This window comes from Ruditapes philippinarum, unplaced genomic scaffold (assembly GCF_026571515.1).
Source record: "Ruditapes philippinarum isolate M1 unplaced genomic scaffold, ASM2657151v2 ctg559_1_1_1_1, whole genome shotgun sequence".
Classification (NCBI taxonomy): domain Eukaryota; kingdom Metazoa; phylum Mollusca; class Bivalvia; order Venerida; family Veneridae; genus Ruditapes; species Ruditapes philippinarum.
Genome location: NW_026867237.1, coordinates 68,514 through 93,629, shown reverse-complemented (window position 1 = coordinate 93,629; position 25,116 = coordinate 68,514). Strand labels below are relative to the sequence as shown.

The 25,116-nt window shown below is 31.2% G+C and overlaps 1 protein-coding gene across 2 annotated transcripts in view; it reads right to left on the bottom strand.

Moving 5' to 3' along the window:
* The window catches only part of LOC132735370 (amiloride-sensitive sodium channel subunit beta-like), a 45,298-nt gene that overhangs the window by 2,367 nt on the left and 17,815 nt on the right, over nucleotides 1-25,116 (bottom strand). Inside the window, exons 2-13 of one of the 2 annotated variants that reach the window (XM_060722310.1) lie at nucleotides 11,080-11,187; nucleotides 7,368-7,868; nucleotides 6,627-6,802; nucleotides 4,872-4,952; nucleotides 4,406-4,497; nucleotides 3,577-3,740; nucleotides 2,995-3,084; nucleotides 2,083-2,203; nucleotides 1,764-1,839; nucleotides 1,355-1,412; nucleotides 879-964; nucleotides 122-139 (exon numbers count right to left, since the gene is read on the bottom strand). In XM_060722310.1, coding sequence (XP_060578293.1) covers nucleotides 122-139; nucleotides 879-964; nucleotides 1,355-1,412; nucleotides 1,764-1,839; nucleotides 2,083-2,203; nucleotides 2,995-3,084; nucleotides 3,577-3,740; nucleotides 4,406-4,497; nucleotides 4,872-4,952; nucleotides 6,627-6,802; nucleotides 7,368-7,850 — 1,445 coding nt within the window. In that variant the 5' untranslated portion in view covers nucleotides 7,851-7,868; nucleotides 11,080-11,187. The remainder of the gene's footprint in view (nucleotides 1-121; nucleotides 140-878; nucleotides 965-1,354; nucleotides 1,413-1,763; nucleotides 1,840-2,082; nucleotides 2,204-2,994; nucleotides 3,085-3,576; nucleotides 3,741-4,405; nucleotides 4,498-4,871; nucleotides 4,953-6,626; nucleotides 6,803-7,367; nucleotides 7,869-11,079; nucleotides 11,188-25,116) is intronic. The other variant, XM_060722311.1, reaches the window with a different exon arrangement.

Genomic DNA, 25,116 nt, shown 5'->3' with positions numbered 1-25,116 from the left:
TTCCTTTTAATGGTCCCGTAAACATTATTTTGCATGTCTGTCAAATTTGTGATATTACTACACTGAGTTAACTACAAATGCACTTACTTTGTTATACGAACCATAATTAAACAAAACTTACGTCACTTTCCGGTTAGGCCTTTAATTCAATGACATTAACGTTAAATTAATTTTGTTCATTGTACAAGTGTTTGACTTTTATTTTAAGGTAAATGCATTATAATCTCAGACCATTATCTATATTTTACGATAAAAGTTTCATAAAATACTGTGATTTTAGATGAACCGTGCAACATCTTTCATAGTTTTATTTTCTTAAAGCATTCTTAAATGAGTAAAGGTTATTTAGAATATACACTTATATGAGTAAAAGTAAGAATCCAATTTAAAGATAAAATACAAAAAACGGAATCCCTAAAGAACGCCCAAAACCGACAAAATTGAAAATATTGCAGGTTCGACTTGATTGAGCCTTTTCATGAACGGTACTGGAAAGTGCCAGTTACCGTCCATGCCCCCTAGCACCGTCTTAAACAAAATAAATGTTTAGACACAGTCAGATATGAAATGTTTCAGAAATTTATTTCAATTTGCATAAAAACGACTTTTAAGTCTTTGTAATCAACACAATTCAGGTAAAATTGTATAAGATGTGTGTACTGTATTTGTTGTACATTACAACACTTAAGTTGATTAACAGTATCTCCCCTCGGGAGAGGTTTAAGCCACGCTAACACTGTTGTTATCACATTGCGACTTTCTGACTTTTTAATTAATATACCTGCTGCCACTCAAAGCATTATTTTAGGAACAAGATAGAACCATCGGCAATTTGCAATATAGATACGTTGTAGAGTTCAGAAAAATATCAAGCTTACTTTATTTTATTTTGGTCATTGATGTCCTTTCTCATCGTTACACAGACATCTTTGTCCCTCTCACATATTCCTTCTAACAAAACCATCTGCAATATGTAATAAATGGCACGTCATTCAATTAGTAACGTGCAAAACAACTTGTGTAAATGTACTTTTTGCGCAATATTATAAACGCAAGGGAATCGTTGATATAAATTATACATTGTGTCTTTTATATATCAAACATTGAATTTTATGTGTATATTTATAATTCAATGTTATCTTTTCTCCGTATAGTGTAAGAGCTCGCAATTTATACAATAATTAAATACGTCAACGCATGTTCAGTTTGAATTTTCATCGGCTTTAGAAATCATACTCTTAATTTAAGTATTAATATGACAAAATCACACCATCTATTAAAAGCTGACGTATTTTTCTTAGAAGATGAAAGTGTGTTAAAAAAAGAAACAATGCAACACAGCATGGGGTCTTACCGCATACTCGTCAGCCGGCCATTGTCTTTGGCTTGTAGCTTTCAAATAATGAACTTCGCTGAAATGTAACGATACCAACGTGAATTTCTAATGTTTATTTAATCATAGAAAAGATAAACACTAGATGTCGAAATGAGACAACTTATTGATAGCGTTCATATAAAATGTAGATGTATTAACTATGTCAAATATATCCCTAAAAGGAAAATGTAGCACAACAAGACAATATCCCGAGTTGTGAATGACATACTTTATTAAAGTAAATACAACAAATAATCAATTACGAGACGTCATCAAAGGATTGTATTTATTGGCAATATCTATTACCCATGCTCTTTGGCACCGGATTAGAGAGATCTCAACGTTTGAGTATGTTAATGAAATAAGAATGTATTTTGAATTGACGTACTCGCAAGGATTGTCGCATGTACAGGATAAAACTTGATTTTCAAACTGTCTTTGTATATCAACCATGCACAACACCTCTGAAAACAAATATCATATAGAAAATAAATTCAGTATTGTAATTTAACAAAATGCATCTACGTTCCCAGTTTCTTTTTACTTGATCAGGTAATGCTCCATGCCAAAATATCAGAAAAGCTCTGGAGCATAGAATAATCATGAAATGATTTCTTTCGTTAGTTTTTTTCTACACTAATTTAATTGAATGTCTATATTGCTACAAAGAAACTATACAATGTTTATGACCGTTATTAAGAGCATACCACTTTTTGATCGGCACGGTCTCATGGTACTGTTTTTGATTCCAGGGAATTCTTCTGCTCCATTACCGAAGCAATTGCAAATCTCAATTACCTTTGAAATCTCACAAAAAATCTGACATGCCTGAAATACACAATAAACATTTTGATTGGCTTACTACCTAACCAATCAGTCAGGTGAGCTGGCATTGATTTGCATAAAAAAAATGCATGCCCTGAATGATTTATTTTTTCACAATATTATAACTGTATTATTGTTTTAGTTTTAGTACTTTAATGATATTAGTTGAGGGTTAACTTAAAATAACAAGAATAAGAAGGAAAAATGTGAGGAAGATTGTTATCAAAAGACTAAGACTTTCTTGACACCAGTTTAAACTACAAATGTACCCATTGAAAGCACACAAAAACAGCAATAACTGAACAACGTTAAAACCTTTTGTAGACTTCAGTTTTTCATTGTTTTATTATTGTCTATTTATCAACAATGTTTAAATAACCAAAATGAAAACAATATACTTACTCCATTTTATTTATTTTGTATAAAGCTATATATCTGCTGCCAAAAGTATTGTTTGAAATAAAAATGAAAAAACTTCCATAATATTTGTATGGAATAAATATGGTAGTAAATTTCGTTAGGAGCAAATGGCACATACACGAAATCATTGCTATACGGACAAAACCCTACTTGAAATAGCAAAATAATAATTGGTTCCTGAACATTTTATTCTGTTTACGTGCAATATTCATGTATGTTAAATGATAGAGACATTCTATGTAATAACTCTTCCGAGAATCGACCATAAGATTATTGCACCAATATAATTGTACTGATATTGATAAATTTTATAAATCTAAAATATTTCATAAGACATGACTTTATAGCCTTTAAAGAAAAGACAATGCACGTACCCTTCTAGAGTATTTTACTTCATAGTTGGTATTAAACGAGTTTCCTCTATCACAATCTCCATACTTTCCATCTTGCCTATGTATCGCTACCTGAATCATTTACAATATGATTGACTGATTAACTGATTGATTGATTAATCGATTGATTGATTGATTGATTGATTGGTTTATTGATAACGCATTGCATTGCAACAAACTAACCGTGTAATTCAGATATTGTAGAAACTACATTACTTAAAACTACAAAATGTGTGACCAGTGAACAAAATGAACGGTCCTACAAAACAATTATTTATAGTAAATATCTATTGAACAGGAAATACAGAGTTTATTATTTAGGAAAATTTAAAATGTTTTACCACATAATCACGTAAATTGTTTTCTAAATGTAAATAAAGTCTGAAATGAAATACATTAAGGCAAACAATACTTTGAATTTGCAGATTATCAAAATTCTTTTGGCAAAGTTAACGATCGTTTAAATTTAACGACGTCGAGAGATAATATATCGATTCAATCTGATTATGTAATTCATGGAAAGTGGCAAATGCTTTTAAATAGGACATGAAGAAAGATGTATACCATTCGTAATCCAACATCCGTTTCCATGGAAGCGGGGACGAAATGACCTTCTTGGTATGGAAAGGGATAAGTCTCTTGTTCGTGTATTTGCATTCGCACACCATACCCTGTTGTGACACCCTTTAAGTACTCTGACATTTCCAAATATAATACCAGAGAAAGACCTGGGAAAAGGACAAAATCAATCCAATGTTAATTTGATAATTGTTCAAATTGATCGTTTAACAGATTGTAATGTAATTGTGGAAACATTTATTCAGCTTACTGTTCGACAAAGATATTTAGGATAAAGAAAACGGAATCCCTAAAGAACACCTAAAAAGGTGAAAATGTTGCAGGCTTGGTTTGATTGGACGGTACTGGAAAGTGCAAGTGACGTTCACGCCCCCTAGCACCCGCTTCGTTGAGAATTTGCAGAGACAAATATACACAATTAAAAATATTACAAGACATAAAGACGTTTTGAAAAAGAAAAATATATATTGGTCATGATATTTGATGCGTTATTTAAAATATGCATACATTTTATTTTAAATAGTTTTTACGCCAAAACTATTTTGTCATTCTTTATAACTAAAACATTATGATCGAATGATGGATCAATCATGTAACTTGATTTTATTGAAATAGGGAGAAAAAGAATTCATAAAGAAAGTCCAAAACGGCAGCATTGAAAATGTTGCAGGCTCGGTTTGATTGAGCCTGGTCATGGACAGTACTGGAAAGCTACTGTTCACGCCCATAAGCAGTATTCAATATTTAAACATGTAATGGTAAACTTGAATTTAGAAACATCCACAGAAAACAAAAAAAATGTATTTTGTCATACCTCCAGATGGCCCAGAATTTTTCACATTGAATTTATCAGATCGGATAGACCAGCAATTACCATATTCTGCAGTTTGATGAAGTCGAAACATGCTGTAATATTACAAGCAAAAAAAGAAATAAAAAACATAATTGTCTGTACCAACGATTGTCACTATGTTTGTTTTGTTCTATTATATCATTAAATTGAAAATTGATTAGATATAATTTAGCATGTTTAACAAAAAGTATAGAACTGCAAACTGTCTGTGATACAAATGAACCTATTGCAATAAAGACATAAAAATGTTATTTCTTTCTGTGGTACAAATGAGCCTCTTGCAATAAAGACATAAAAATGTTGTTTCTTTCATGAAAGATAATTATGGTTTTTGTACATGTTTTATTAGAGTTTCTTAAACATGGTTTCCGTTGACATTTGCTGTAATGGAATAGCCAAACTTGAGAAAATCCTCAAAAGGACTTACTTTGCTGAGCATTGCCTTCCATTGAACGTGCAGCTAACCAACATATCTGATATGTTATGACCCAGTTCGGCTCTTTCGCGTCTATAACGAAACAATTACAATTTATGTTAGAATCATTCTCATCTATTTAGAACGAACATATTCTATGATTCAAAAACAGTTATGCTCTTTTTACTTTAAACTACTAGTACATTAAATGTAATATATCAATACAGTGTTCTGAACTGCAAAACACGAAATCAAACATCGTGTACATGTTTATTAGAATTTTCTTCAATCTATATACCCTGATAGCAATGGAAACATAAATAAATGATAATAAAATTGCAGACTCAGTTTGAATGAGTGTGTTAGTGCATGACGTCCATTACAAAAACTGAAAGATGCAGCATCTCTCAGGCCTGAACCATCGACTTTAACAGCATTCAATCTTCAAAGAAGTAAAAAATTGGAATCAATGATCCCGAAAGAATAGAAACCGATAGCAGCACTGAGATGAACAAGAGGGACAATTTTTGACTACTTTCACAGTTAGTTTGGTTTATAAATACTCTATTTTAGTTCTATAGTGTAGGAAGCTATAAGCTTATAGACATATTTTCGAATCCTTTTCTGGATCCAACCAGTACAGGGCAATTAGTGTAAAGTTTCTTGCTCAAGGAAACAACGGCTTGCCCTTGATGGGGGTATTGATCCACACGGCTAGCGATCACATTTAGCTTCAAAATTAAAGTAAGTTAAAAAATTTGGTAGACATAATTTAACAATTGTGATAAGACACCGAACTAAAACTGCAGTTCGTATTTTCTTTAGTACAAAAATTGAAATGACACTGTCTTACATAGGGTAAGATTAATCTTCAAAATATACATTCTATTCATGTCACTCTATCATTTCTCCATTTTTGTCATTTTTTAAAGTTATAAAAAGTGACACGATATTTATCAGTGCATGTAGGAAATGAATTAAAATACAAAGCAATTCGCGTCCTTTGTGAAATATGACAAATATATCTATAATTTCGTAGTTTAAAGGGACTACACTGAAGTTTTTTTTATATTTCGAGTCTGGAGATAATTTCTCATGATGAATGTTTCATTTCATTTAAGTCTAGGCCAAAAACTTGTGTGCACAATTTGAGATTATTAGCTTCATGGTTTTCCAAGAATAATTATATAAGTTGTGAAAAATGACACAATATTGAAAACCGTTGCAACGCTTTTCATTGAAATTGGACTAAGAAAAGCACAAAATTACGATTTTCAATTTATTTCTGAGTACATTTCTTAATCTTCTTTTCTGTATCCTTCTGTTCTAAGTGTCCAAGTTGATATATGTAAGAACAATTTTTTGAAATGTTGTTAGGTTTTTGGTCGTCATTGGAGTTCCATTAATAATCATTACATTTTTGTATTTGGATATATTATATAAATCACATTGTAAACATTTATCATTCAATCGGTCTTTACAATGACGTGCATATGCTATCAGTGTAAAACTGTGCCAGTATACACATCCGGTTAAATTCAAAACATGACATTTCCCAAATCTAAGAGATAATTTAAAAGATTTAAACTTTAAAGTAATAAAATGCTTCAGTACATTATGGCAAGATTTCATATTTGTTTTCAATTAAACAACCTATGTACAGTCTGACAAATGAAGAACAGATAAAATATGAGTAAGTCAAACATGACTTGTCGGTTTATTTGCACACTTGGCCGCGAATCATACAATGTAAATTCAGGCACTTACTTCCCAATATCCATATATAGTTCAGTTAGGAGGTCTTCTAACAATGTTCGTGAATCTATTGTCCCATCAAAGTCATCTGTATCGCTTTCTTTCATTGCACGCGGGTTCCCTTTATCTCCTCTATCGAATTGGGAAGTATTAAAATTATCATATTGAGGAACAAAACGCTTGCGTCTCTGTAAATACAATGTTTAAAAATAGATTGGTTATATGCTTACAAATCATGCACATGCACTTGCGCATGACTTATAAATGATCATATAATTCTATGATAAAACATTTGATATTTTGACAACAGATAGGCAATATTCAAATGCATGAAAAGACATTTACCGATCATGTATGATTTATTACATTTATACAAACATTTGTCAGTTTTACTTTGAAGGATGTGAGTAATAACTTACATTAGATGGTGAATAATACTGCTTTTCGTTAATGTTATAATTCGTCGTAGATTATTTCCTGATTTTAATTTTAATTGTACTAATATGTTTCAATTATTGACAGCCGTTTCTATATTGTAATTGAAAGAAAGAACGTCTTTGTGTGATTATTCGGTTTTGATTTGAATGTGTTTACTTCGAGTGTATATTAGGTACGTCGACACAACATGAGGTCATGTCTTAATGGATGTGAATAATGTATTACATAGTGAACATTCTTATGTAATGTTAGATTTAGATTTAGGAAACAGTCCAATCAAATATTTGTTTGAAAAAGATTGATATCTAAATTTACCTTTGGGGGGTCAGTTGATCCATTCCCACTAGGTTTTTTATACGGATCGTAGTTGGGATCAAATTGGTCAGGGACAAGATTTTCTGGTTGCAATTCCTTTACTAAGATTTTCAGTTCTTTGGCGCCACTGAACTTATCAAACCGTCCTCTGTGCATGATATTAGTATTGCATATGGTGACCTCAGGAAATGGTAATGTTTCAAAACCAAGTGCAATCTTTGTCTGTACTGGCCACTGAGTGTATTGGTCAATTAGATACCACAGATGCAACGTCATAGCAGCAAGGGCAGCCAGTAGCATGATGCTCCAGATAATTTTTGCCCACCAGAACTTTGCATTGTCAATATAAGCAACTCCAACCATTGATGTTTTCTCAGCAAATCTACTGATAAGACGCCGGAAACTTTTCTTCTTTCCTGTGGAGTCAAATGACTCATTGCTGGCAGTTTCCTTCATTGTGTCACGTGACGTTTTGTCCGTCATCTTGAAAATGTCAGTCACCTAAGATTAAAAAACAACACAAATTGAAATGCTATGGTAAGGACATTCAAATGAATTTACTTGCAATACAAGATCAAGTAAGAATAATGTTCATGTGACGAAAAAGCCATCTCTAAATAAACGGAAATAGATCATCGATTATAATATTAAGCAAATTGAATAAAAAATTAGGATAAACTCATTACACCTATGACATAATATGATACGATTTTGTAACCTGGAATCATAGGATTTTGACATGACTGTGATATGTGAGGATAATTTTTTATAATATAATGTGATATAAATATACATGTATGATGTGATATAACTTTACATGATATGATATGATGATTTACTTAATTTACTTAATAAAATATATACATTTCTTTTTTATTATAAAGGACCATTATGCCTCAGAAATGCTTTAATTTGTATTTATCAAAAGCTTTTTAATTTTGTGTACTTTAACAGTATCCGAAAGTTACTCATTGGCATATTACCGTCTATTTTTCCATCTTTTTTTTTTCTTACAGTCAAAGTAGATAATTGTTTTGTATAGAAGTCAAAATACTACTTTGTTGACATTTTGTTACTTCTATGACAAATTATTTCACATAAATCATTTAACAAGCATCTAACATTTCTCTAAAACCATTATTTACAATTAGAATTATAAAATTCATGTTTGTCCTTTCTAAAGAAGAAAAAATTTGTTTCTGAGGCATAATGTGCCTTTAAGAATGTATATTTTGTAATGACTACTAATCTAAAGAAGATATACTAGATATAAAACGCAGTTACCTCAGTCAGAGTGTGATAGAAATAATCTAGATGTTCTATTTTGATATTATTACAATAAATTCCCAATCATGCATAAATTGGTCAATTTAAAACTTGAAGATTTATAACATCAGTATTTAAATCACAATATATCACAAGATGAATATATTCAAAAATGTGCACGATTTTCCATTCATATTAAAGTCGTTGGGGGCACCTACTGTACATCGATATTACCGTTCTTAAAGCGGCCTTCAGCTTTTATTTTAATGTTGGAAAAACAATTCTGTGGTGTTTCAAACTAAGTATTAATATTATCTTGGAAAAGTGTATCATATCATCATTAAGCCTTCTTAAAGACAGCGTATGGACAGCTATTCATAACGCGCCAGTGACCTTCGTTTCTAAAAATAGAAGATTTAAGAATACCCGAAGGCCGCTTTAAGCTGTACATTAAGGTTATACAGAGAAAAAATATATCCAGCTATTCATTCATTCGTGTGTAAGTATCAATTACCTACATTGTAAAACGTCACGCCAATGATTTACCAAATTTCATCTTTTTTATGAAAGAAAATGTCAAATAGTTAATTTGAATGTAAGACCCTTAAAGTTGAATAAAGGTATTTAAATGTGTCATCTTGTAACAAATATTGACATTATTTTTTTTTGTAAAATAAATCGTGATGACTGAACAAAAGCGTAATACAACATAGAGATGTAGTCCATATTTTATACTTTCATTATGTATTATTAGATTTAAAGTATTGATCAAGTTCAGAAACGTATACTTCACACCCAAATCATAAACTATAAATCTAATTTCTAAACTTAAAGGCCCATTATGCCTAAGAAATGTTATCATTTTTGTTTCTCAAAAACTTTCTATTTTTGTTATCTTGTTACAGTTTCGAACAAATCCTCATTTGTCACATCGATGGACTATCTTTTGCTTCTTTTGCTATGTTGGTAATTGGTATAATCACAGTAAATGAGTATTTTGTATGGAAGTCAAAATATATTACTTTGTTAACATTTTGCTACCATAACAACACATTACTACACGTTCAGCGCAGCTTCCTTCAGCAGTTGTTAAACATCTAATATGCTCAAAATCCGTTATCAAAACTTTATTAAAACGCATGTTTGACATTTCTAAAGAATCAAAAATATAAAATGTAAAATGGCTTTTTTTCTGAGGCATAATATGCCTTTAAAGAATGTTCATAATTGCATATGACTTTACAACAAGTTTTCCTTACAATATAAGAAAGAAAAGTACTCTTACTTGTGCTTTTAATCCTTAATCCTAGAAAGATAACTCACGAAAATATTTGCAATGTTCCAGACGTCAAATTAACTAAAATCAATGAGAATATAGACTGACTGGCATTTCACTTAGAAATGATAGCTTGCTTTTGCAAATACAACTGTTTTATAATTCGGAAGTCAACCGAGAAAAAGCAAATAATAATGGTAATGGGTTTAATGGTATTGATGGGGGTCGTATAAAAGTATTTGATAATGAAATGTCTGCTGATGATTTTGACGAATTGAGTGCTCTGTTTCAAGACACTGATTATTTAACCTTTCACCCGACGCAGTTGATGAATTATTGATGAATTATTGGCAGTTCAATTAAATCTAATTGTTTACACTAAAAGCAGATATTTAGCAAATGTAAGGAGGATCCGTAATATTGTTTAGCTGGTCACGTAAAAGCAATTATAATCGTTTTCAATCCAGATATTTGTCGATAGCTTGAGCTTTATGTGAATAGAACACTTTGTTCTATGTTACGTCAATTATTTGTTAGGTTTCATACGACTTTATTTTCCCTAAAGGCTATAAGTTTGTCTTGCAACTGCAGTGATCAATTGCTTTATAGTTATAGATGTAAAGCTGTTTCAAAACATCATGAACTTTAAGTAATTACCGCACTGCATTTAATTTCAATAGTTTAGCATTTAATGTGTTACGTTTCAACTTGGACGAATGGTTATGGTCATAAACTTCACCTGCGGACATCGGTTATAAAATAGTACACATTAAAACATCACTAGGAGCATTAGTTTGCAACTTATGGTAGTGCATTTTCTAAAATAAAGAACGAAATTAATTTATCAGAGTTGTTTTTTATTGTTGTCTTTATCATTATTATTATAATAATAATTATTATTATTATTTTATTATTATTATTATTATTATTATTATTATTATTATTATTATTATTATTGTTGTTGTTGTTGTTGTTGTTGTTGTTGTTGTTGTTGTTGTTTGTGATAGCTTTAAATCATCGTGATATCTCGACTTTTACATCAAACTTTAACTTTTGAGAACGCATGATGAATCTGTTGAGGATATGACTTCTTATGAAATATCAATGATGAAAACTGTTTTTGTCAAATACTGATCATAATATATATACAAACAATATATATATATTTACCTTATGACAGTATATACTATCAAATATGAAATCCTTGTTCAATCTTAAAACGCGCCCATCTTTCAGTTCAATAATGTTTTACTGCAGTAAACCTTCAAACCCAAAGTACTGAAATTGAAAATAAAGTTATTTACGCATATGAAATTTATTTACATTGACATAATTTGAAAAAAAAAATAGAACGCATGACCGTAAACCGCACTCAATTGACTGCTGATATTTGTACTGATGAAAGAAAAATCTTCATCCCACAAAATTGGATGTTTTTATTTTTATTTTTAATTGACAATATGTGGAAGGCGAACAAAGATAAAAGAAAAAAATATACCGAAATTTGTTTGTTCTTTTTTGGTTTTGGGTGGATGTTAACATATTTCTAGTCGGTCGACTGAATAAATAATCAATAAAATTTCATTCAAATTTTCCTGTAAGTGATCGGCTACTAATCTCATATCAAATCTAAATCAACTGTGGGAGACAAATGACCATTAGATTCAATGTCCGAGGGAAATTTCGCTTAGGCCGAAGATCGAACTCCGAACCCTGGAATCCTGGAATACTAATCCGGTGCTCTTCCTATTGAGCTAAGCGGGCGGGTAATTGACCACTGATCTATAAGAGAGCTTGCTTCAGTCACTTTGGTGAAAAGAGCAATTTGTGTGATGCAATTACCATTACATCTCTTAATCAGATAATCATTTTTTGTTCACAATTTAAACTTATTTCATCGTTTTTATTGCTCTTAAAATTTCTGATATAATAAAACATGTTCGTGTCGTCTAAATCAAACTATACACGAATAAAAGAAACCGCGATATCGTGCGTTTGTACATTAGCAACTTATTTCAATTATTTCATTTCTGTGATCACGACAAACATTTATAATGGTTTGAGATAATTATTTGTAACAATACGTGATAATGTTTAGTTTATACAAATCGTGACGATACGTCATTTTAGTATTTGTCCTTTTTGAAGAAGTGAATGTTTATATTTGTTCATATATTCAGACGCTGGTTCAACAATTTGATATCATTCGTATTTCAAAGAGTAATATACTTTATGTTTAAATGGAAAGAAACGCAAACGAAAAATCACATAGTAAGTCTTTACAGCAGATATTACCATTTTGTTTTACTAATACGAAAAAAAAAATGATAAGAAAAAGTACCTGTTTTGAGTGACCAAGTGCCTTAAAAGCAATTTCCTTTCCCAAATATTTAATTTTGTGTACATGATTGTCAATACAAATGTACGAAAATGTTTTTATAAATTGCACAACTGGTTTTGTTCAGAACTATATCAATTCGCCATTTAACAGGGTATGGTTTTAAAATTTTGACAAAAGTTAATCAGGTAGAGCATAAAACTGATAAATGCAATGTTCATGTTTAGCATCATTGTTAACTATCATCCGCAAGTTACGAAACCGCAACATTACACGTGTATAATAAGCCAAAAATAATGAGTTAACTTACTTATAAAATAAAGATACAAATAATGAATAGATAGATAATAAACATACGAGCGTATGTGTTCAAATACAGACAGACAGACAGTCAGACAGACATATATATATTTCATGGTGTATATATGTTGGTACATAGCTGTACCGTATGTAGTCTGCACTAATTTAGTGACGGTCAGCAGACGATTGCACCATAGACTGTATAGTTTGTCGAAAATATTAATGTTTAATCAGGTCATATTACTAAAATTGTATATGTTTACAGCATGCAAATCGTAGTATTTTCATAAATGTATTGAGTAACATAACTTGCATGCATATCATATTAAAAAAAAATCGAGATAGGTTTATCGTCCGACCAATTTTGATTGATTACTCAATTGTATGTTTTAAAAGAATCTCATGCACGTGTCAAAATTACATTTGAATATATATTAAATTTCTTTTACATCAGGACAAAATTGTAGTTTTTATTTTGACAACCCATGATCCAAAGCAAGATTGTGTTTAAAAATCGTGATTGAACGTTTATCTGTAAGGAATATCTTGTTTTGATATTTTTATTACATACATATAATTCAAAACGCTGTAATTGCCGTATATTTTTCGTGTTTGTATCATTGATCTAAACATCCCTACATGATTCGTTAAAATGAATAGTGTAGGTAATAGAAATAATAAATTAGTTTGCAATTAGCAAAATTGATTATTTTTTCTCAAATTACATCCTGTATAAACACAAAGCAATTAGGAAGAATGTGGTTTGTAAAAGAAAGATCAAATTATAATACTATTGGTTATATGAATATACATGTATATAGATATTTCTTTAAAAGGACAAACGCTTATTTTATGGATAAATTTTATTCTGAAAAGAGAGCATTACAACTCTGCTCTTACTGATTAACAAATTATTGTATTGAAAACATTTTTTCTTTTCTTTCAAAATGGATTTTTCATGAATAAACTACTAATTGTATTTACATACAATAATATTAACGCCTATTGTAGATAAAGAACAAACGTTTGTTTCCCGAAGCAACCGGCTAAACGCACACCTCGCATGCTCAAGTTTTAAAACAGATGTATTGGTCATTCCCTTTGCAAGCCACACTGACACCGTTCAGTGTTGTTATATTTTGTTTTGGTCCCCCGGGATCATTGCTTCCAGCATGAGGGCGTTGCAACTTTAATACCCCTTAAGCCGGTCCAGGGAGGTTGCGTTAGAGATGTTAGACTGTTTTACATTATCTTCCATGAACAGATTCAATCAAACCGAGCCCGCAAGCTTCATATACTAGTGTTGTTTCTATTGCTTCCTTTCCCAGGTTTTTATTTTTTGATAGGGCTGAATTTTAGTAAATACAATTTATTAATTTGTCAAATAGTTACCTTAACTTCTTTCCCTAACTTACTTTTGTGAAATTGATTTGATTGGTTCTTTCGGTTTGAGTCTTTGTTTTTTAAGGTCTGTTAGATTAAATAGAATTAAATTACTGCAGAACTTGTTACTAACTTTTCTGACCAATCAATCTTATAGCTATCATTTAAATGACGACCAAATATGTATAAGTACTTTGTGGGTTTCTATATTACTTATCTTGGGAACTGGCCTTTTAGGTGAGTTCACTGCAAAGCCTCAGAGCATTGACTATATTCAAAATTGTATATTTTGACACCATTATAAATCATTTTGATTTCTGTTTCTTAAGATTTTGATAAATTATCAAATATTCACTTAAATGTTAATTGTTAGGTAAAAAAGTGTTAGTTTTCTCGTACTTAACACAATTCTGTTAAATATAAGTTATATTTCATGCATAAAATAAGTCTCAGTGTTAAAATAAACACAAAAAATCAATCAAAGTATATATAATGTACATACAAATAAACCACAAATAAATTATTTTTACACAATGGAAAAGGATGAGAATAATGAAAGACAAGTCTTATAGAGTTCTTCTTCTTTGGAGAAATTATATAGTTAACCTGGCTTTATAGTCCCATCTAAAGTTCACTATACGATCACTTGCTGTCCGTCTTTTTGATTTGTCATTTCTTAATACTTGCCAGCCTTGATTAAATTTTAACTACTTTTATAAAACAAGACAGCATTAATTCTCATAAATCTAAAATAAATATTTGATTTGATAATTAAAAAACCTGAAACATACTCTTTACTGCAAATGTTTGAACATCTGAAGGTCAATATTACCATTCCTTTATAATTATTGAAACGTCATTTTCAAATGTAGTACAAAGTCTTGTCAATTCAATTTAATGCCCTTTCTATTGAACCTCGTGGTGTATCGTTAACAAGTATCATATGAAGAAGAATAATAAATCATAAATCTGTTAAAAATATGCGTTAAACTAACACGAGATGATAAATGTTATCAGTTACTGAAATAAAGCTTATTTCTTATTTCTTATTCATAAGATATGTGAAGAATAAGTGAAAAATAGCAGTACAGAAAATCTACCTCATTTTTTCATAATCATTTCACGTGATTATTTAACATTTACGATTTTCTTTCAACAATTTTAGTGCGGTATGTTACGGTTATTAGCTGTATCATTAAATTTCAGATTATTATAGCTACAAAGTACGATAATGATGTCATATTTTGAAACATCTTTGTTTATTGAAGTCTGCTTTATAAACTCATGGCCCATTCACACATCAACTTATTCTGTTTTGATGATGTTAAATAATAATAATAATAATGATAATAATAATAATAATAGCACACTTATTTGGGAGATAACTAGGAGTTCACTGTTCAAGGCCTATAAGTCTAACGTATGTTTTATCAGAATTATGCCCCTTTTGGAACTTAGAAAATTCTACTTGATCCAGACAAGCAGTTATAATAGCCGAGTACGCCGTCCTACCGACACTTCTTGTTTCATGTGATATATTTTTATACTCAATTATTCCTAACCAAGCATTTAAAGATCGATTGTCAAAAAAATAATTCACATATTTTAACAAAATATTAAAGTTAACAAAAACATGTATGGCACTACTGGGAATAACTTCAATTTTAATTTTTTGAGCTAGATGGGCAAATGTTTATAACAGAAAGAAAATACAGTATATCTCGTATTGAAATTGACGCTATTGTGTTTGTATATCAGTAATTTTACTATTTGATATTCCCAGCAATGAAATATCAAATATAAATATTTGAACCTACACGGAATATAAATATAAAAGATGTAGACTTTGAATAAACGGCGACCATGTGAAATTCTTATTAACATAATATTTTAGCAAGTCATTTTGCAACAATTTTACGCTTTTATTGTATAATCGTGATTGTTGAACAGTCGTTTAACACTTCAGTAAAATAAATGTATGCTTTTATTGTGATTATTCACACTTTTAAAATTCTAAAATACATGTATATATTTCGTTTACAAATAAAAGGAATCAGTTAACAGCAACTACCTTGTAACTTTGGAGAGAGAAAAAAGAAAAAAAAATATTTTGAAATTCTAGAGAAACGCAAATCATGAAAACAATGAAAAAAATCTGCAACGATTTCTCTTTTAGTCAAAATGACAGTTTTTTTTACTAGAACACAGATTACTTCAAAACCGTATGGAAATGATAGCTTATGTATAAATATCTTACTTTAATCCTGAAATATTCGATTAAATAGAAACACGGTCGTTAATATGATGGATGATAATGTGTATCATATAAAAATTTGACCAACTAAATGCTATAATGTTCTGACTTGCAATACTGATTTTTATAACCCTCCACGTAGTTAATAAGTTTATGGTGAATAATTGATGATGTCACAAATTATAATGAATTGGTTACACTAAAAGCAATTACTGTAGAATAGATGAATAGTATATGAAAAATAGGAGCTATATTAATCTTTTCGCTTCACAGCATTTGCAATTGTATAGAAACCAATTGCTCTATCTCAGAGCCATCACTTGGGGTATTCTTCACATTATTGTATAACAAAAACGTAAAGATGCAGGTTACCAAGGTCCATTAGTAAAATTTACTTCATAGTTTTGATAATTTAGTTTGGCTTAAAAAGTGACGTTTTGACTTCATACCCAACGTAAAATATTTTCGGGCAGAACTGACCATGATAAAGACGCAAAATAGACACGCCTTCACAATAGAAAGTCTTTAAAACTAAATAATATTATATTACCTTGCTGAATTAAATAAAATCCGATGCAATTTTGCGATGTTAAATGGAAGATAAATTTCACACTTGCATTAACAAACTGATTCCAATTTTATTCTATAAGTCAAAATGATTTAATATTATTGCCAATTCTTTTTCAGTGGCGGCATATTTAAATTAAAATAGTAAAGAACACTGTTTATCTAAACATTGAGTGACTATGAATTGTGTTTGTTTTTCATTATTGTTATGATGCAAAATTAATTTACACATAATAATTTCTTTTAGTTATTGGTTTATTTTTATATCTATATCTATAAGACATCTAAACTGATATAGAGAAAAACAGTATTCCCAAAGAACGCCAAAAATCGGCAAAATTGAAAATGTTGTTAGATCGAACCTGTTCATGAACGGTAGAAGTACTTGCAAGCTGCCATCCACGCCCCCCTTGGTACCGCCTATAGCTGATTTAAACACGAAAATTTGTGAAATTTTGAATTTAGAATCCACAACTGGTAAATAAAGGTCATCAGGGGAGTAAATTGTAAATGTTAAAAAATCATTGTTTGATGTGACAAAACAACTGTAATGTTCTTATGTACAATAACTTGGCTAAACAATCAACAATCAACAATCGACATTCAATGTCTAGCTAGACAATCAACATTCAGCTCAACATTCGATCTATAATAATAATCAAACAATTCTCAAAGTGAATGTTGAGCTAGACAATCAACAATCAGCTAGACATTCGAAAATTTCTTATGTCGAGCTAGACAATCAACATTCAGCTCAACATTCGACCTGTAATAATTATCAAAGTATCCTCAAAGTGAATGTTGAGCTAGACAATCAACAATCAGCTAGACATTCGATAATTTCTTATGTCGAGCTAGACAATCAACATTCAGCTCAACATTCGACCTGTAATAATTATCAAAGTATCCTTAAAGTGAATGTTGAGCTAGACAATCAACAATCAGCTAGACATTCGATAATTTCTTATGTCGAGCTAGACAATCAACATTCAGCTCAACATTCGACCTGTAATAATTATCAAAGTATCCTCAAAGTGAATGTTGAGCTAGACAATCAACAATCAGCTAGACATTCGATAATTTCTTATGTCGAGCTAGACAATCGACATTCAGCTCAACATTCGATCTATAATAAAAATCAAAGAATTTTCAAAGTGAATGTTGAGCTAGACAATCGACAATCAGCTAGACATTCAGAAATTTCTTATGTCGAGCTAGACAATCGACATTCAGCTCAACATTCGATCAATAATAATGATCGAGGTTTTCTTAAAGTGAATGTTGAGCTAGACAATCAACAATCAGCTAGACATTCGATAATTTCTTATGTCGAGCTAGACAATCGACATTCAGCTCAACATTCGACTTGTAATAATAATCAAAGTATTCTTAAAATGAATGTTTAGCTAGACAATCAACAATCAGCTAGACATTTGAAAATTTCTTATGTCGAGCTAGACAATCAACATTCAGCTCAACATTCGACCTGTAATAATTATCAAAGTATCCTTAAAGTGAATGTTGAGCTAGACAATCAACAATCAGCTAGACATTCGATAATTTCTTATGTCGAGCTAGACAATCGACATTCAGCTCAACATTCGATCTATAATAAAAATCAAAGAATTTTCAAAGTGAATGTTGAGCTAGACAATCAACAATCAGCTAGACATTCGATAATTTCTTATGTCGAGCTAGACAATCAACATTCAGCTCAACATTCGATCTATAATAATAATCAAACAATTCTCAAAGTGAATGTTGAGCTAGACAATCAACAATCAGCTAGACATTCGAAAATTTCTTATGTCGAGCTAGACAATCAACATTCAGCTCAACATTCCACCTGTAATAATTATCAAAGTATCCTCAAAGTGAATGTTGAGCTAGACAATCAACAATCAGCTAGACATTCGATAATTTCTTATGTCGAGCTAGACAATCGACATTCAGCTCAACATTCGATCTATAATAAAAATCAAAGAATTTTCAAAGTGAATGTTGAGCTAGACAATCGACAATCAGCTAGACATTCAAAAATTTCTTATGTCGAGCTAGACAATCGACATTCAGCTCAACATTCGATCAATAATAATGATCGAGGTTTTCTTAAAGTGAATGTTGAGCTAGACAATCAACAATCAGTTAGACATTCGATAATTTCTTATGTCGAGCTAGACAATCGACATTCAGCTCAACATTCGACTTGTAATAATAGCAAAGTATTCTTAAAATGAATGTTCAGCTAGACAATCAACAATCAGCTAGACATTTGAAAATTTCTTATGTCGAGCTAGACAATCAACATTCAGCTCAACATTCGACCTGTAATAATTATCAAAGTATCCTTAAAGTGAATGTTGAGCTAGACAATCAACAATCAGCTAGACATTCGATAATTTCTTATGTCGAGCTAGACAATCGACATCCAGCTCAACATTCGATCTATAATAAAAATCAAAGAATTTTCAAAGTGAATGTTGAGCTAGACAATCAACAATCAGCTAGACATTCGATAATTTCTTATGTCGAGCTAGACAATTGACATTCAGCTCAACATTCGATCTATAATAATAATCAAACAATTCTCAAAGTGAATGTTGAGCTAGACAATCAACAATCAGCTAGACATTCGAAAATTTCTTATGTCGAGCTAGACAATCAACATTCATCTCAAGATTCGACCTGTAATAATTATCAAAGTATCCTTAAAGTGAATGTTGAGCTAGACAATCAACAATCAGCTAGACATTCGATAATTTCTTATGTCGAGCTAGACAATCGATATTCAGCTCAACATTCGACTTGTAATAATAATCAAAGTATTCTTAAAATGAATGTTTAGCTAGACAATCAGCAATCAGCTAGACATTCGAAAATTTCTTATGTCGAGCTAGACAATCAACATTCAGCTCAACATTCGACCTGTAATAATTATCAAAGTATCCTTAAAGTGAATGTTGAGCTAGACAATCAACAATCAGCTAGACATTCGATAATTTCTTATGTCGAGCTAGACAATCGACATTCAGCTAAACATTCGATCTATAATAATGATCGAGGTTTTCTTAAATTGGATGTTGAGCTAGACAATCAACATTCAGCTAGACATTCGATAATTTCTTATGTCGAGCTAGACAATCAACATTCAGCTCAACATTCGATCTATAATAATAATCAAACAATTCTCAAAGTGAAGGTTGAGCTAGACAATCAACAATCAGCTAGACATTCGAAAATTTCTTATGTCGAGCTAGACAATCAACATTCAGCTCAACATTCGATCTATAATAATAATAAAACTATTCTCAAAGTGAATGTTGAGCTAGACAATCAACAATCAGCTAGACATTCGAAAATTTCTTATGTCGAGCTAGACAATCAACATTCAGCTCAACATTCGACCTGTAATAATTATCAAAGTATCCTTAAAGTGAATGTTGAGCTAGACAATCAACAATCAGCTAGACATTCGATAATTTCTTATGTCGAGCTAGACAATCGACATTCAGCTCAACATTCGATCTATAATAATGATCGAGGTTTTCTTAAAGTGAATGTTGTGCTAGAAACTCAACAATCAGCTAGACATTCGATAATTTCTTATGTCGAGCTAGACAATCGACATTCAGCTCAACATTCGTTCTATAATAAAAATCAAAGACTTTTCAAAGTGAATGTTGAGCTATACAATCGACAATCAGCTAGACATTCAGAAATTTCTTATGTCGAGCTATACAATCGACATTCAGCTCAACATTCGATCTATAATAATGATCGAGGGTTTCTTAAAGTGAATGTTGAGCTAGACAATCAACAATCAGCTAGACATTCGATAATTTCTTATGCCGAGCTAGACAATCAACATTCAGCTCAACATTCGATCTATAATAAAAATCAAAGAATTTTCAAAGTGAATGTCGAGCTAGACAATCGACATTCAGCTCAACATTCGATCAATAATAATGATCGAGGTTTTCTTAAAGTGAATGTTGAGCTAGACAATCAACAATCAGCTAGACATTCGATAATTTCTTATGTCGAGCTAGACAATCGACATTCAGCTCAACATTCGACTTGTAATAATAATCAAGTATTCTTAAAATGAATGTTTAGCTAGACAATCAACAATCAGCTAGACATTTGAAAATTTCTTATGTCGAGCTAGACAATCAACATTCAGCTCAACATTCGACCTGAAATAATTATCAAAGTATCCTTAAAGTGAATGTTGAGCTAGACAATCAACAATCAGCTAGACATTCGATAATTTCTTATGTCGAGCTAGACAATCGACATTCAGCTCAACATTCGATCTATAATAAAAATCAAAGAATTTTCAAAGTGAATGTTGAGCTAGACAATCAACAATCAGCTAGACATTCGATAATTTCTTATGTCGAGCTAGACAATCGACATTCAGCTCAACATTCGATCTATAATAATAATCAAACAATTCTCAAAGTGAATGTTGAGCTAGACAATCAACAATCAGCTAGACATTCGAAAATTTCTTATGTCGAGCTAGACAATCAACATTCAGCTCAACATTCGACCTGTAATAATTATCAAAGTATCCTCAAAGTGAATGTTGAGCTAGACAATCAACAATCAGCTAGACATTCGATAATTTCTTATGTCGAGCTAGACAATCAACATTTAGCTCAACATTCGACTTGTAATAATTATCAAAGTATCCTCAAAGTGAATGTTGAGCTAGACAATCAACAATCAGCTAGACATTCGAAATTTTTCTTATGTCGAGCTAGACAATCAACATTCAGCTCAACATTCGACCTGTAATAATTATCAAAGTATCCTTAAAGTGAATGTTGAGCTAGACAATCAACAATCAGCTAGACATTCGATAATATCTTATGTCGAGCTAGACAATCGACATTCAGCTCAACATTCGATCTATAATAAAAATCAAAGAATTTTCAAAGTGAATGTTGAGCTAGACAATCGACAATCAGCTAGACATTCAGAAATTTCTTATGTCGAGCTAGACAATCGACATTCAGCTCAACATTCGATCAATAATAATGATCGAGGTTTTCTTAAAGTGAATGTTGAGCTAGACAATCAACAATCAGCTAGACATTCGATAATTTCTTATGTCGAGCTAGACAATCGACATTCAGCTCAACATTCGACTTGTAATAATAATCAAAGTATTCTTAAAATGAATGTTTAGCTAGACAATCAACAATCAGCTAGACATTTGAAAATTTCTTATGTCGAGCTAGACAATCAACATTCAGCTCAACATTCGACCTGTAATAATTATCAAAGTATCCTTAAAGTGAATGTTGAGCTAGACAATCAACAATCAGCTAGACATTCGATAATTTCTTATGTCGAGCTAGACAATCGACATTCAGCTCAACATTCGATCTATAATAAAAATCAAAGAATTTTCAAAGTGAATGTTGAGCTAGACAATCAACAATCAGCTAGACATTCGATAATTTCTTATGTCGAGCTAGACAATCAACATTCAGCTCAACATTCGATCTATAATAATAATCAAACAATTCTCAAAGTGAATGTTGAGCTAGACAATCAACAATCAGCTAGACATTCGAAAATTTCTTATGTCGAGCTAGACAATCAACATTCAGCTCAACATTCGACCTGTAATAATTATCAAAGTATCCTCAAAGTGAATGTTGAGCTAGACAATCAACAATCAGCTAGACATTCGATAATTTCTTATGTCGAGCTAGACAATCGACATTCAGCTCAACATTCGATCTATAATAAAAATCAAAGAATTTTCAAAGTGAATGTTGAGCTAGACAATCGACAATCAGCTAGACATTCAAAAATTTCTTATGTCGAGCTAGAAAATCGACATTCAGCACAAAATTCGATCAATAATAATGATCGAGGTTTTCTTAAAGTGAATGTTGAGCTAGACTATCAACAATCAGCTAGACATTCGATAATTTTTTATGTCGAGCTAGACAATCGACATTCAGCTCAACATTCGACTTGTAATAATAGCAAAGTATTCTTAAAATGAATGTTTAGCTAGACAATCAACAATCAGCTAGACATTTGAAAATTTCTTATGTCGAGCTAGACAATCAACATTCAGCTCAACATTCGACCTGTAATAATTATCAAAGTATCCTTAAAGTGAATGTTGAGCTAGACAATCAACAATCAGCTAGACATTCGATAATTTCTTATGTCGAGCTAGACAATCGACATTCAGCTCAACATTCGATCTATAATAAAAATCAAAGAATTTTCAAAGTGAATGTTGAGCTAGACAATCAACAATCAGCTAGACATTCGATAATTTCTTATGTCGAGCTAGACAATCGACATTCAGCTCAACATTCGATCTATAATAATAATCAAACAATTCTCAAAGTGAATGTTGAGCTAGACAATCAACAATCAGCTAGACATTCGAAAATTTCTTATGTCGAGCTAGACAATCAACATTCAGCTCAACATTCGACCTGTAATAATTATCAAAGTATCCTTAAAGTGAATGTTGAGCTAGACAATCAACAATCAGCTAGACATTCGATAATTTCTTATGTCGAGCTAGACAATCGACATTCAGCTCAACATTCGACTTGTAATAATAATCAAAGTATTCTTAAAATGAATGTTTAGCTAGACAATCAGCAATCAGCTAGACATTCGAAAATTTCTTATGTCGAGCTAGACAATCAACATTCAGCTCAACATTCGACCTGTAATAATTATCAAAGTATCCTTAAAGTGAATGTTGAGCTAGACAATCAACAATCAGCTAGACATTCGATAATTTCTTATGTCGAGCTAGACAATCGACATTCAGCTCAACATTCGATCTATAATAATGATCGAGGTTTTCTTAAAGTGAATGTTGAGCTAGACAATCAACAATCAGCTAGACATTCGATAATTTCTTATGTCGAGCTAGACAATCAACATTCAGCTCAACATTCGATCTATAATAATAATCAAACAATTCTCAAAGTGAATGTTGAGCTAGACAATCAACAATCAGCTAGACATTCGAAAATTTCTTATGTCGAGCTAGACAATCAACATTCAGCTCAACATTCGATCTATAATAATAATCAAAGTATTCTTAAAGTGAATGTTGAGCTAGACAATCAACAATCAGCTAGACATTCGAAAATTTCTTATGTCGAGCTAGACAATCAACATTCAGCTCAACATTCGACCTGTAATAATTATCAAAGTATCCTTAAAGTGAATGTTGAGCTAGACAATCAACAATCAGCTAGACATTCGATAATTTCTTATGTCGAGCTAGACAATCGACATTCAGCTCAACATTCGATCTATAATAATGATCGAGGTTTTCTTAAAGTGAATGTTGTGCTAGAAACTCAACAATCAGCTAGACATGTGATAATTTCTTATGTCGAGCTAGACAATCGACATTCAGCTCAACATTCGTTCTATAATAAAAATCAAAGACTTTTCAAAGTGAATGTTGAGCTATACAATCGACAATCAGCTAGACATTCAGAAATTTCTTATGTCGAGCTATACAATCGACATTCAGCTCAACATTCGATCTATAATAATGATCGAGGGTTTCTTAAAGTGAATGTTGAGCTAGACAATCAACAATCAGCTAGACATTCGATAATTTCTTATGCCGAGCTAGACAATCAACATTCAGCTCAACATTCGACTCTATAATAAAAATCAAAGAATTTTCAAAGTGAATGTTGAGCTAGACAATCAACAATCAGCTAGACATTCAGAATTTCTTAACGAGCTAGACAATCACATTCAGCTCAACATTCGATCTATAATAATATCGAGGTTTTCTTAAAGTGAATGTTGAGCTAGACAATCAACAATCAGCTAGACATTCGATAATTTCTTATGTCGAGCTAGACAATCGACATTCAGCTCAACATTCGACTTGTAATAATAATCAAAGTATTTCTTAAAATGAATGTTTAGCTAGACAATCAACAATCAGCTAGACATTTGAAATTTCTTATGTCGAGCTAGACAATCAACATTCAGCTCAACATTCGACCTATAATAATTATCAAAGTATCCTTAAAGTGAATGTTGAGCTAGACAATCAACAATCAGCTAGACATTCGATAATTTCTTATGTCGAGCTAGACAATCGACATTCAGCTCAACATTCGATCTATAATAAAAATCAAAGAATTTTCAAAGTGAATGTTGAGCTAGACAATCAACAATCAGCTAGACATTCGATAATTTCTTATGTCGAGCTAGACAATCGACATTCAGCTCAACATTCGATCTATAATAATAATCAAACAATTCTCAAAGTGAATGTTGAGCTAGACAATCAACAATCAGCTAGACATTCGAAAATTTCTTATGTCGAGCTAGA